At 34.5% G+C, this 13,549-nt stretch overlaps 1 protein-coding gene across 3 annotated transcripts in view; it reads right to left on the bottom strand.

Moving 5' to 3' along the window:
- Positions 1–13,549, bottom strand: part of PIAS1 (protein inhibitor of activated STAT 1) — a 99,849-nt gene that overhangs the window by 22,514 nt on the left and 63,786 nt on the right. For all 3 annotated transcript variants that reach the window (XM_016140978.2, XM_036218222.1, XM_016140979.2), the window contains exons 7-8: positions 7,577–7,682; positions 490–563 (exon numbers count right to left, since the gene is read on the bottom strand). In XM_016140978.2, the coding sequence (XP_015996464.1) occupies positions 490–563; positions 7,577–7,682 (180 nt within the window). The remainder of the gene's footprint in view (positions 1–489; positions 564–7,576; positions 7,683–13,549) is intronic.

Here is a 13,549-nt window from a genome sequence, read left to right as displayed (position 1 = left end):
GTTTAAAAATATATCTAGGTTATTTTTATATGCATAACCAATTCAATTTTCAGGCTAAGTAGAATATTTTTTAACTAGTGGATTCTTATAATGTAGTCACTGTTGGCAAATGGTTAAATGGGTAACCATGGCCAGGTTTTTACTGAGAAGGATATTATTTTTTTAACATGAAATTTTATAAACACATTGAAATAAAAAACATTCCTTTTTTGGATATTTTACACTTGAGTCTGAGAGAAAATCATTAATCACAAGCGATATTTAAATATTTAAATATATCTTAATAAGAGTTGAACATTTGTATAGACTTATAAATTTGTTTAGATTACAAATCTTATGACTAAATAATGTTTTTCCACATTTCATAAACTGTAATAAAGGTAGGCATATTTCGAAAGCAGACAACATTTCTCAAAAACTAAAAATACTTAATAAAAAGAAAATATGTATGTTACATCTTCTGGAAAGCAAGTATTAGTTAACACTTACTGGACATAGTAGAGAAACCCTTAGGCTGGTTGTAGCTATTTCACTGTCTGGATCCGCAGTCAGCTTTTCTTTAACTGATTCATTGAAGAGAATACAAACAAACAGAATAAGTTTATGAAACATACATCACTAATGCAACATAAGAAAAAGAAAAAAAAACTTAAAATGAGGAACCTTAAAAAAAGAGAGACTCAAAACAATCTGCTCAATTATTTTTCAATCAATTGAATGGAAAGATAAAAAAAATTATATGGTTTATAATTTCTATAATAAGGAAGAAAAACAACCATATATCTATAGACTGACTAAATTTCCTGTAAGTTTCCTGTTTCTCACCCACAGAGCAAACACTGCATTGTAGTAACATAAAGGAAACTTCTATAGTATGCTAACACATTCAACCAATGGCAGACCCTTTTCCTAACTTTCTTTAAAACTATGGCCAATATTATTTTAAAGGAAATTAATAAACAGTGACTATAAACTAACATTTACAAATATTCCCAAAGCACAGATAATAAACAAAATATTACAAAGCACATTAATTCAAATGTCAAATTATAAAAAGAAAAAAGTTCAGTTGCTTTTTTACTATATTATTATTTGAGTTGTACATTTATTTACCCATGAACTAATTATGCTATGTTGGGCAGGTCAATCCTCCTGGGTGTAATTGTACTTCCAGCAAAATAAGAACCGACACTAGATAATCTCTAAGTTTTTTCAGTTCAAAATTCCTATGGTTCTTAAAAAGGGAATTACTAGTAATTTCACTTTTAATGTTTGTGTTACTCTTCATCAGTCTAATTATAATAAGGACTTTTATACTTCTCATCTAGAAACCTGAGGCATCTGTTATTTCTGAAAATCTCAGCTTAGAACATCAATTACATTTTAACATACAAGTAAGACTGGAAATGCCTAAATGTAATATTCCATTAACTTTAGAACTGTTCCACGGTAACTTTAAAGTCTTTATGTGTGTGTGGGCGGGGCCAAGTGGAGTGGCTGTGTAAATAGCCAATCACAGAATTTCAGAGCTGAGGCACAACTAAGTGTGACCAGGTAAGTAACATAGCATAGTTAAAAAAAAAAAAAAAAAAAACAACAACAACAACAACACACACAGAGGATAAAGGAAGATTTCAGAGCAGATAACTGTTGGGCTGATAACCATTTATAAGAATTAAGACTTTCGCTTTTATTAAACATGGTACCACAGTCTAGATTATTTGATATAGCCCAAATTTTAGATATTCTATTCAACTGTCTCCATTAATCAGTGGATCTCAACTAATATGTACATCAGAACAACCTATAGAGCTTTCTAACTTATAATTGCCCACTTGAGAATGGGGAGGAGAGATACCAAGGGGTCGTTTGTAAAAAGCTGCAGATGTGATTCTGATGCCAGACTAAAGTCATTTCATGGCCTGGAAATTCCAAAATTTTAAAGTCTCATAGGCTGCCACTCAAACCTGAAAAGGTATAAAATCCCTGGGTTTTAGTTTGGAAAACAGTTGTCACACCACTTATGCTAATAAATACCATATGTAAATTTTAAAAAGTATGCCTTTGCCAATAAGACCCAATCTTAGTAAACTCTTTCTTATAAAGATACATATAACAAATAGTATCTTTTTAAAAGTGAAAAATAATTGCCATATAAAATAAATATGCAAATAGAATTCTAATGTAATTACTAACCATTCTGCACACTTTCACGAACCATTCCTCTAGCACCCACCATACACACAGCAATGGGAATAGTAACTGACTTTAGGTTTTGTCTATTTAAACTTCCACTTAACAAAGCAATACCATAGATCATAATATCAATATTATGCAAAACAAAGTTCAGTGTTCAGTACTTCAAAAAGAAATTGAAACAGGAGAGGCAACCTGAGGTTGTGGTTAAGAATTGAGGATCTAGGGACCATCTAGATATTCGTCCTGCTGAATCAACCAAAATGTGGGAAGTCTTCTGGAAATTAAAGTTTATTGAGTTACTGTGAATTTCAGTGGTAACAGTATTTTATCATATGACCTATAATAAAGTTATAGGTAGCTACATTTAAAATTAATCTTTTAAAAAGTCTTGTTGTCACAAGCTATGAGAGTTAGCAACTAGTCACATGTGGCTATATTTAAATTTAAATCAAATAAAATTTAAAATTCAGTTCCTCAGTTGCACTAGCCACATTTCAAGTGCTCAATAGCTACATGTTGCTGGTGGCTACCATATGGGACAGTACAATTGTAGAACGTTTCCAGCTTCACAGATTGTTCTATTAGACAATGCTGTTCTAGGTTTGTTTGTTTTTTAAAAATACTTTCTATCCTTCCTTAATATCATATTATTCTATATTCAGCCTTTTAGAATTTTAAGGGTAGGAACAACTGAACATATTAAATCCAATACTTCATTTTATAGGCAAAGAAACAGAGGCATAGGGATATGATTTTCACTCTAGATCTCTTTTCACAGTTGACTTCAACAAAAATCTGAGGATATACTATGTGCCAGACTCTATGCTAAGCACCAAGAAGTCAAAGAAAAGTAAGATTAAATTTCTGCCCAAAGGAATTCACAGTCCAGCAGAGAGTAAAGATGCTGAGGGAAGTATGCTGAGGAAGCTAGCTGAAAGTCAGGTCGTCTATTCTGGGGGTCCTGTGATGCCTCCTGGAAAAAGTAAAACACTAAAGAAAACTAGATTTAGGCAAAGGAAGCAACAGGGAAGTTCTGAGGCATAGAGAATAGTACTGGCAAAGCACTGAGGAAAAGAAAAGAATTCAGTACTTTTGGAATATAAAGTATAAGAAGACCGAATACAGATAACACTGGAAAGAAATAAGCAGGTGCCACATCATGGAAAGCTGCACATGTCATGCTAACAAAGTTGGGAATTTTTATTCCACTGGTGTTAAGAAGACATGGATTGCGAGAGAATACTAAGATTAGATTTGTATACTAAGATTAGATTGCAACCAGAAGAAAGATAGGAAGAAGGGGCCAAGAAAGGAGGATATATTATTTAAGAAAAAGTTTATAAAATAAAGGCAGGATACGAGAGTTTAAATAAGGACAGTGATGGTAGGAAGAGGGAAAGGACAGATTTGAGAAATATTTAGGGTGTAAATTTGATAGGACTTGGTGAGTTGTTTTAAATACTTGAATCTGAGAAACCAGTAGGTTCTGGTGAAGGCAGTTAGCTACACATATCTTTATCTAAAGTTCAGGAGAAAGTATGGGGTGAAGATACGTATTTGGGAGTTGGTGGGAGTTTAAACTGCAAGAGTAGATATGATTATCTCTAGGGAAAGTATGTACAAAAACTGATCAAGAATAAAACCTCAGGGAAAACAAACATTTAGGATGCTTCCCTTAAGAGAATCTACCGAATGCAAGTGATTGAGAAGTAGTAGTCAGAGAAGAGAATTTCAAGGAGAATGTGACTGGTACAAAACACAGCAAAAATATCCAAGATGAAAACTGAAAAGATAAACTTTTAATTTGGCAATCAGAGTGCTGCTCTGTGACATCTGCAAGAGCAGTTTCAGTGAAACGATGGGAGTTAAAAGATCACAATGGGTTGCAATAAGGAACAAATGTAGACTATTCTTTGAAGAAAGGAGGATGAAAACAATAGGAAGAACACAGAGCTCTCTCTAGGGAATAGCTTGTTTTTGTAGTTTTTTAAATGATGAAAAGGACTTGACAGGGAAGGTTGACAGGAAGAACCTGTAGAAAGGGAGGAACTGAAAATACAGGATAGAAAGCAGATAAATGAGGGATCCAGGTATGATAGTGCTGTTTCTGGGCATCTCCTCCTGGATGTCTCACGGACATCTCAGATACTAAAAGAATGCACTTTGATTTTTCCCCCGCAATCCGATCATTTCAACAGTTTTTCCTTTTGGTAAAGGGCACTACCATGCAACCTGGTGGATATGAAACCTGAGACTTCTCCCTGACCTCTTTTTCTTTATCCCTTACATGTAATCCAGCATCTTTTCTACCCTTCAACACTTTCCAAACTGTCAACCTGGATTTCTATCATTACCTTAGTTCGAGATACCATCATCTCTTATCTGTACAATAGGATCCTAATGGGTTTCACTGCATCAGCTTCACCCTTCAATTTGGTTATCAAAATGATCATTTTATTGCCCAAAACTGATCATGTCACTTGGTTTAAAAATCCTTTGAGGGTTTTCTACCACCTATCTTTCAATCATCTATGTAAATTCCCCCTATGGTTCTCTCTCTGGCCACTCTCCTCCCTTGTTCTCTCCAAGGGAGGAGAGTGGCCAGCTCCACTGGCTTTGTCTCTTGTCATATCTTCCTCCCATCTTGGGGCTTAACTCCTCCTCATTCTTACAATCTTGTCCTCAACATCACAGCAGCAGAGAGGACTATGTTCTCTTGTTACCTCCAGAGTTCCCTGTCTTTCTTCTTTAAGGCACACTTCACAGCTATAATTCATTAATGACTTGTGTAATCATCTAATTGTCTTTCCCACCAGAATGCAAACTTCTGGGGGATGCAGAGACTGTGTGTGTCTTGTTTAATGTTATATTCTCCTATGCCTGGAACACAACAGACTTTTAATGTAATTTCTTACGTGAGAAGAATAAATGAATAAAAAATTAACTTCAAGCAGGAAAAGGGACATTTCCTTCTGAGATTGAAGGGAATAAGGATGAGTATAGGTATAGATAAATTGAAAAGTAGTTATGGTGGCACTAAGTTTAAAGAAGAAATAGGCAGTTTAGAGAATTCACATCTTGTAGACTCAATTTTCTTGCACTGGCAGTGTGCTCAGAGAGGAGGAATAGTGTTTGAATAAAGTACTGCCAAGGTTTAAAGTGACTGATGAAAAGAAGAGGGAGAGGAAATGGGAACTTGACCAAAAATTACTAAAGGACTGTTTTTGTGATAGTTGTTAGGAAATCACAATACAAAATCTACTAAATCAAATAAATCAGAGGATGGATTTCTCTGTGAAAAGTCTACTTTTATTCTTTCAAGAACATAATACTCCCTGACTTGACTACTAGAACTCAGCCGGTAGAATTTATTGATAAGATTAAGAGTAACTCATACTTATAGGTAATTTGATTCTTCAGAAATATCTGAGAAACCTGCCAACATTTTCTATCAAGTTGTTTTACATAATCTTTTAATTGTACGATTTATGTGTTAGGAATGTTATTTCTTTGCAGATAGCATAAAGGCAAACAATCTGTTCTTTAGTCAATTTCCAACAAATGTCTTATTGGTAGAATCCAAATTAATGTTTTGTTGGTTCCCCAAACCAATAAGTTAGATAAGATATAAACTGCCACAAAAATTCTACGCAATCTACAAGTCCTTTTCACCTCCAGCATTGTATCAGAGATGAAATAAACAGCTTTTGAATTAAACAGATTTTGTTGCTTAGTAGTAGCTAACAGTGGTTACTTTCAGAAAATAAAGTAATTCTAGGCTCACCTTCCCACTCTCCCTCCAGATGGTGCTATAGCTACAAGTGGAGAAGAGTTAACAGCTTGAGCAAAAATACTTGCTACTGCTGCATCATCATCATCATCATCATCATCATCATCATCATCATCATCATCATCAGCTTCATCTGCCTTATTTCTTGGTACTACCATTTCCACATAAGCTCACATAATTCCATAACACTCTGATTTAATGAGATTCTAGTACTATGTAGCAAATACAAAGATTGTCAGCAAAATGACCAAGAATAACCAGGAATGAATGGACTTGTGCAAGAGTGTGCAAAAAGAAAAATTCTTCTCTTTGACTCTTCTTCAAAATAGATGTCTACTCATTCTCTTCTTTCAGGTTCCCCACCTATAATCTTGTCCCTGCCAAATGGTGCTTCTGTTCTCCTACACCCCAATCCAGTGCTGTCATTCTAGCTCTCCACTGTCTGTCAAGGAATGGCTACAGGGGCATTAGCCAAAAGTGTGCTCCTCTTGACACAGGATTATTTGCCTTTCTAAAGAGCTCCTTTAATACATAAAAATCCTTCAATGAACTATTGAGGTTATGACTTCAGAGGTAGTGGGATCTTTTACTCTGGCATAGAAACGGGTTAGAAAAAAAGATAAAAGCTGTGCCATAAAGGGAAATGAGAGGAAAGCTAGCCTTACTACTTTAGTTCTTTTCACCAGAGTGTTCCTAACTACAACTCTGATAGTGGACTTCATTAATCGACCCACATCAAGAATCCTTAAAGGGTAGCTATCTAACTCCTGCCAGTAAAAGTTTTGTTCCCTAAGTACCCAACCCCATTCCCAAATCCATCCGTGAGAAATCTATCTTTCACAAGGAAGAGAATGAAGGGAGAACCTCAGTTCACCTCTTTGGAAAGGCTGCCAAACTCTGACCTTTACCCTTAAAAATGAAGCCAGAGCAGTCAATTTGCAGACCTTACCACATCTCAAATTCAATATGACAAAATGAATCTCTAGTTATTCACACCTATGAACCCAGACTTTGGAGGGGTTTTAAATATCATGTGGTAGGAACCTATTGTTATAGATGAGGAGTATGAGACTCAAAAGAGTAGAGTGACTTGTCCAAGGACACATGATTAACAGCAGAAACTATTTCACTATTATTCTACCACCCCACTGACTCTCTTTTTATTTTGTTAATGCAAGGATGTAGTCATCACATATTCCTGTACATTTTTCCTACATAAACCTTAAAAATAAAATAATTCTTGTGAAATACATGCAAAGATTTCCTTTCCATCTCCTAGAATTCCTTAAATGTTTATTTTATGAAGTTCTAGTAAAACATTCTTCCTTGTTCATGTACTGACTTTACAAAGTTAATTTAAGATCAGTAAAATATAGATTACAAAATATAGGTCATGATAAAGATATTAAAATACTCAAATTTTGATTTACTCTAGTTCACAAAACAAGGTTTTCAGTGTTGTTTAATATTCTATGACAAGCTCTAGTGAAAAAACAAACCCTAAAATTTATTCAATTGAGAAACTACTACTCTAACCTTTACCAAAATAGTTCAGCTACACAAATGAAATAAGTTTATCATACGTACTTAAAGCTCTAGAATGATCCGGATTCCTTATTCCCTTTGCTCGTAACCTCTGAAGAAGAACTGTTGAGGACAACTGTTTTACAAGATATACTGCCATGGAATAGTTCTGGAAAAAAAAAAAGATGTAGAAAACAAACAACATATGTAAGTAAACAGTACTATTTTAATCCCACAGCAATAGGGAAAGAAAACTAACACCTGTTAAAACACCAACTGTGTGCCAAGCAAGCTCTATCTTAGGTGTCTTCATGAATGGTCATTCATTTAATCCTAACCAAAAAGCTGCTGCTGTGGTCATAAACCTACTTTTATAGATGAGGAAAATAAAATGTAGAGAAGTAAAATAACTTGCCCTAATTTTACAACTTTGAAATGACAAAGCCAGGACTGTCATACTTCTATATTTCCTGACTATGCTTGAAGCCAATCAATTTAAAGCACTTATATAAAAGAACACTGTTATAATTAAATATAAACCAAGGCCAATAAGATGTCAAAGTCATCATAAACTATGAGTAGGTAATAGACAGATGTAAAATAGTAAATATTAAAAAAATCACAAATTAGACTGGCTTCCTAACCTCTACTATCTAATTTCTCTCTATGCATTGAACTGGTTCTTGAAAAGACCCTACTTGGGCCATTATCACAACAATCAGAGGGAATATTAAAGATTTTCAAAGAAAACCTGCTAGTTTGGCAAATGAATAGATATCTATTACCAGTGGAGGGACTATGAGATGGTAGAAGGAGAAAGGGATAAAGAAAATAGTTAATTAACAAGCCAGTTAATTAATAGTTAATTAACAAGGCAGAGTGAAGGGTACATGATTAGATAAGAGGAAGAAAAAAGCCAGGAGACTGGGGCTGAGTGGGGACATGGCGGAATGGGAGGGAAAAAAAAGGAAGAAAAGAGGGCTCGAGCTTATGAAGGTAAGAGATCTAAATGGAGAAGGCCCACTTTCTATTTAGTGTTGGGATCAAGAGGAAGATCAAGAGATTTGGAAAGAAGCCAAAGGAAAAATAATTACTGCCATCTTCTTACAGCTACATATAGTTTTTGAAGCACTCAACATATACTACCTGCTTCGTTTAAACTTCACAGAAGGCCTATAAGTGATAGGTAGGATAAATATTTTTCTAAGTGAAGGGTTGATAAAACGAAAGCACAAAATGATATGCAATCTGCTCATGACCACGTATCTGCTTGGTGATAGAGCCAGTACTAGAAACCAAGAGTAAAGAGTAGGGAAGTTAGGATAATGGATTTAATGGCCAAGGCCAGTGTATTTCTCTACAGTTCTTGCTTTCACACACCCTGTTTGCTTCGACCCTCCTAACCTAGTTCAATGTACATTTCAACTTTGTTATTTTCACTGTTTTAACCCATTTCCCGTTTTCCCCGAGAATACTTGCTGGCAGTGCTTGTGGCTGCAGCGTTTACTCCAAGATAATTTGCAGATGACAGTCCTAATCTTACTCCCAGAGTGTGCCATGGAATTCTTGCTTTTATTATTATTTTCACATTGCTCTAGTATATTGATAGTCTTTAGAAATAAATGACATCATTCTATTTAGCATTCTATTTTTAGTAGTGGTAATTCCATTTATAAAATCTAGTAATTCTTGGCCACTAAAAATGTCAAATCCTAGAAAATGTAGCATTTCTACACGTGATGTTAACATCATTCTCAAACAGTTAGCCAAAGATTCATTTGATGAATCCGATTTATGTATACATTTGCTACATTAGGATTAGAGATAAGTTCTGTTTAGAAATAACTCCAAGTACAATTTTTATATTTTATTTTCACATTGAAAACCAGTCAGATTTGCTTCAGCCTCAAAGAGTGTGTTTATGTAAAATTAAATTAATGCTGATAGCAAGCTGCACTTTTTTTTTTTTTATAAATGGAAAATGTGTTAAAAATGCATTCTCTTTTTTGGCAACAAGAGAAAATATCCTACAATACCCTCTGGAAGGTCAATTTTTCTTTTAGAGTTCAGAAACCTATCCATGTCCATGTTACACATTTTCTGGGAGAAAAAAAATGAAGTGTCAAAGCTAATTTACTTTCATTAATAAATTGTTAAAGAAACAGTAATCTTAAAACTTGCCTAAATTTTAGAGCATATGACATACCAATCTAATATAAAACAAAAAAGCTTATTTTTTGGGGGGGGGGGACCTTATTCACCTTTATTATTTATTTGATTAATGCTTCAAATATGACAGAGACTGGAGAAATGCTAATTAACACTGTGAAATTATGTACTGACAGCTTGACTCTTCAGAACTAAGAATTACCCTAAGGCTTTTATATAAAATTTTAAAGAAAGATCAAGTAGAAGCCAAAACTACAAGTTCAGTGAAAAGGTCTGCTCACTCTAGTTGAAACATGTAACCAAATAAGAAAAAAGAAATAGCAGCAGCAGCAAAAAATGTCAGATATTCACAAATGCTACCTGTACTGATAATATGAAGTTAAATCTTCTATCTCATGAAAGAGATTCAGTAGCCAAAACTAAACCAAACAAGCAAACAAAAAAACTAAACAAACCAAAAAACAAAACTTACCAGCGGTATAGCGTCTCTTCTAGGTAAATGATATTACATTATTCCTACTGGTCTTTCAAAGTACTACCTAACTCCAATGACTGATACATACTGCATTACACTGATACTTTTATCAAAAGTCTTCAAGACTGTCTATCAAGTTCATAGGACATTTTCTCCACAATTAGGATATAATCTGCTTGGTAAGTGTCCTTTAAACCAGTAACTAAATATCTTCTCTAAAATGAGCATTTACTACATGCAGTGACTACTTGAGGTAAGATAAGAAATTACAATATAATTCACTTATTTCTTGTACTAGCTATTCTTTTTCATAATTATTTTTTCTTTTTTTAGATTATAACTGACTTATAACAATGCATAAATTTAAGGCATACAATGTGTTGATTTGATAAATTTGTACACTGTGTTATAATTACCACCATAGCTTTAGCTAATTACTAGCTCTTCCTTTTATTTCTTTTGAAGACATTTCTAAGATTTCTCAATGGCAGTTAATAAGACAAATTAATCTGCAAAACAAGAGATTCTACACAAACTATGCAGAGTATCTACAAGCTGAATTAAAAGTTATTTAAAAAACAACCTCATAAATTATCTTTTGGGCTTAGAAGAAAAAATTTTTTTCTTTCAATGTTTTATTTCAAAATGAAGGTCTCCAACTTGTAGATGGGGTTGACACAAAGATCTTCCCTTACCTGGCAGACCTTCAAATCACTGAAAATACTGTCTTCTTTCTGAGGGATAGAAGGCTTCCCTTGGGAAGAGTATCTCCCCCCTCCTCTAGTGCTATATATCAGCAACATTCCCCTCCTTTCCCACAGTTCCAGACTTGTTCATAGTTCACTGTAAACACCCTGGTGTTTATCATATTTCCCTAGTAGGCTAAACTTTTCACAGAGACAAAAACCAAAAATTTTCAACACAGTTTTCAAAATGGGGGACAAAAAGGGGAACCTCATGGTACACTACAAGGAAACATTAAAAAGGATTCAGAAAACCTAATTATGACATTAATCAGGCAAAGGAAACAAATATAACCTTGATAGATGTCAAAAAGGATTTGATAAAATTCAAAATCCACTTCTCGCAAAGATAGCCATTAAAAGAAGAATACAACAACATATCATTGAGAGGAATACAACAACATATCATTGATGTAATTAAGTTCTATTGAAAATTAATAGTCATTATAAGACCTAATGTTGGGACACTGGTAGTATTCTCATTAACATAAAGAATAAGTCAGATATGTCCACTGTTACTCATGTTATTTAATATTGTTTTGAAGGTTCTAGCCAGCAAAATATGCATTATCATTATTTGTATAATAATGATATCTCTCAAACTCAAAACTGCCTACCTGGAAATATCAGGAAACCAACTAAAAAGTTATTGAAACCAATATATAAATTTAGGTATTAAGCAAATATTCCATAGTGACTGGCTTTTAAATAAATCAACAATAAATTCTTCAGAAAATATAATAAAAATATCTATAATAGCAATATTATTAATAATAAACAACACAGGAACTAATAAAAATATGGAAGATTTATAAGAAACCTATTAAATTACTGAAGTACACAAAAGAGAATTTCAGTAAATGGAGAAAGATACATTTCCTGGAAATGAAACATTAAATACTATAAATAAGTTAATCATCTTTAATTTAACACACAAATTTAAAGCAATCTCACCAAATTCCCAGAAATATTTGGGGGAGTAATGCAGGGGAACATGTCTCACTCTCCGTATTTATTTTTCTAACATGTCCACTCTCCTCAAAGGCCCCTATTGCTTCCCTCACTCTCAGACTTACCTCACTTCCTATCTCACAGACATAAGTCAGATCAGAACTTACTCATCTGTCCAGTATCAATCATATACACTCATACATTTTTTTTCTTCTTCCATTAAATAGATGCTGTCTCTCCTAGCTATTCTGCGTTACTGTGCAATTCACTACTATTTTTTACAGCTCTTTCTCTTGTATAGTTAAGCTCTTCCTCTAAAGAAGATACCTGCCATCATCTTTAACACATGTTAAAGACTCTCCCTTTAAAATAAACAAATAACTCACACTTCCCTCCAGCTTACCATTATCTCTTCCCAAAGCCGCAATTCTATAACTCACTATCTCTGCCTCTTTGCCTCCAAATGGTCACCATCTGGCTTCTCCTCCCACCATCCACCAAAATGGCTCATGCTAAAGTCACCTTCACATTCTTAATGCAAAGGGTATTTTTTTTAGACTTCAACATACTTGACTTCTCAACATCTGTTAAATACCATTTACCATCTCCATCCTTTTTGAAACTCTTCTGTTGGCTTCTCATACCACACTCTATTCTGCCCCACCTCTCTGGCATTATTTTCCCATGTCCTCTGCAGCTTCATTCTCTTCAACCAAGTATTAAACGTCATAGTTCCTCAAGAATAAGTCTTAGGCACTTTCCTCTTCCTACTTGATACATTTCCCCTAACTAATATCACCTTTGCCTGTGTGGCCCCAATAACCACCAATATGCAGATGACTCACGTTTTTATTTTCCAGCACAAACTAATCCTCTCAGCCTATATACCCAACTGCCTATTCAGAATGTCTCAAAGGTATTTCAAAGTCAGAAGCTTCAAAAGTGAACTCAAGATGTTCTCCATCTAGTCCTCTAACACTCCTTCCTCCTAAGCAAAACAACACACCAAAAGTCAGTCCTTTTTCAGTGTTTCCTCTATGTCAGTAATATTATCATTTACATTGTTACTCAAGTCGGACACCAAGGAGTCATCCTTGATATCTCCCTTTCTCTTAGCCCCTACTTCCAGTTTATCACTTAGCCCTATAGATCCACCTACTTATCGCCATAGTCGCTGCTAATATATCATCTGTCTCACCAATATTTTAGCAATAGCAAAGCCTTGCATGGTTAGGCACTTTCTTACTTCTCCAGCCTCATCTTGTATATTGCTCTTCCCCAGTCTCTACCCTCTTCCCACAGGGGCTCCCTTTCAGTTCCTGCCCAGGGGTTGTTGCGCAGGCTGTTTTCTCTGACCCTTTCTTCTGATTCCTTTTACCCTTCTCTCCGTTCTTGGCTCAGTCACTACTTCATCAGGAAAGCCCTGCCTGACTCCTCTCTAGTTCAGAGTGCCCTTTAATATCCTCTAAAAATCACTACACCTTTCCTTTATAGTACTTAAGATAAATAAGTTTACATTTTTGTGTGTGACCACCTGGCCCCTGGATCTCAAGCTCCAAAAGAGCAAGAATTTTTTTTTTTTACTATGGTACTACCAGCTTTCAGCACAGTGCATGGCATATAATAAGCATTCAATAAATTTCAAATGAATTAATATAGTTCATTTCATAAAGCTGCAATTATCAAAAAAATTCTGAA

Source organism: Rousettus aegyptiacus, unplaced genomic scaffold (genome assembly GCF_014176215.1).
Source record: "Rousettus aegyptiacus isolate mRouAeg1 unplaced genomic scaffold, mRouAeg1.p scaffold_m13_p_3, whole genome shotgun sequence".
Classification (NCBI taxonomy): Eukaryota; Metazoa; Chordata; class Mammalia; order Chiroptera; family Pteropodidae; genus Rousettus; species Rousettus aegyptiacus.
This window is presented reverse-complemented; position numbering and strand designations above follow the sequence as displayed.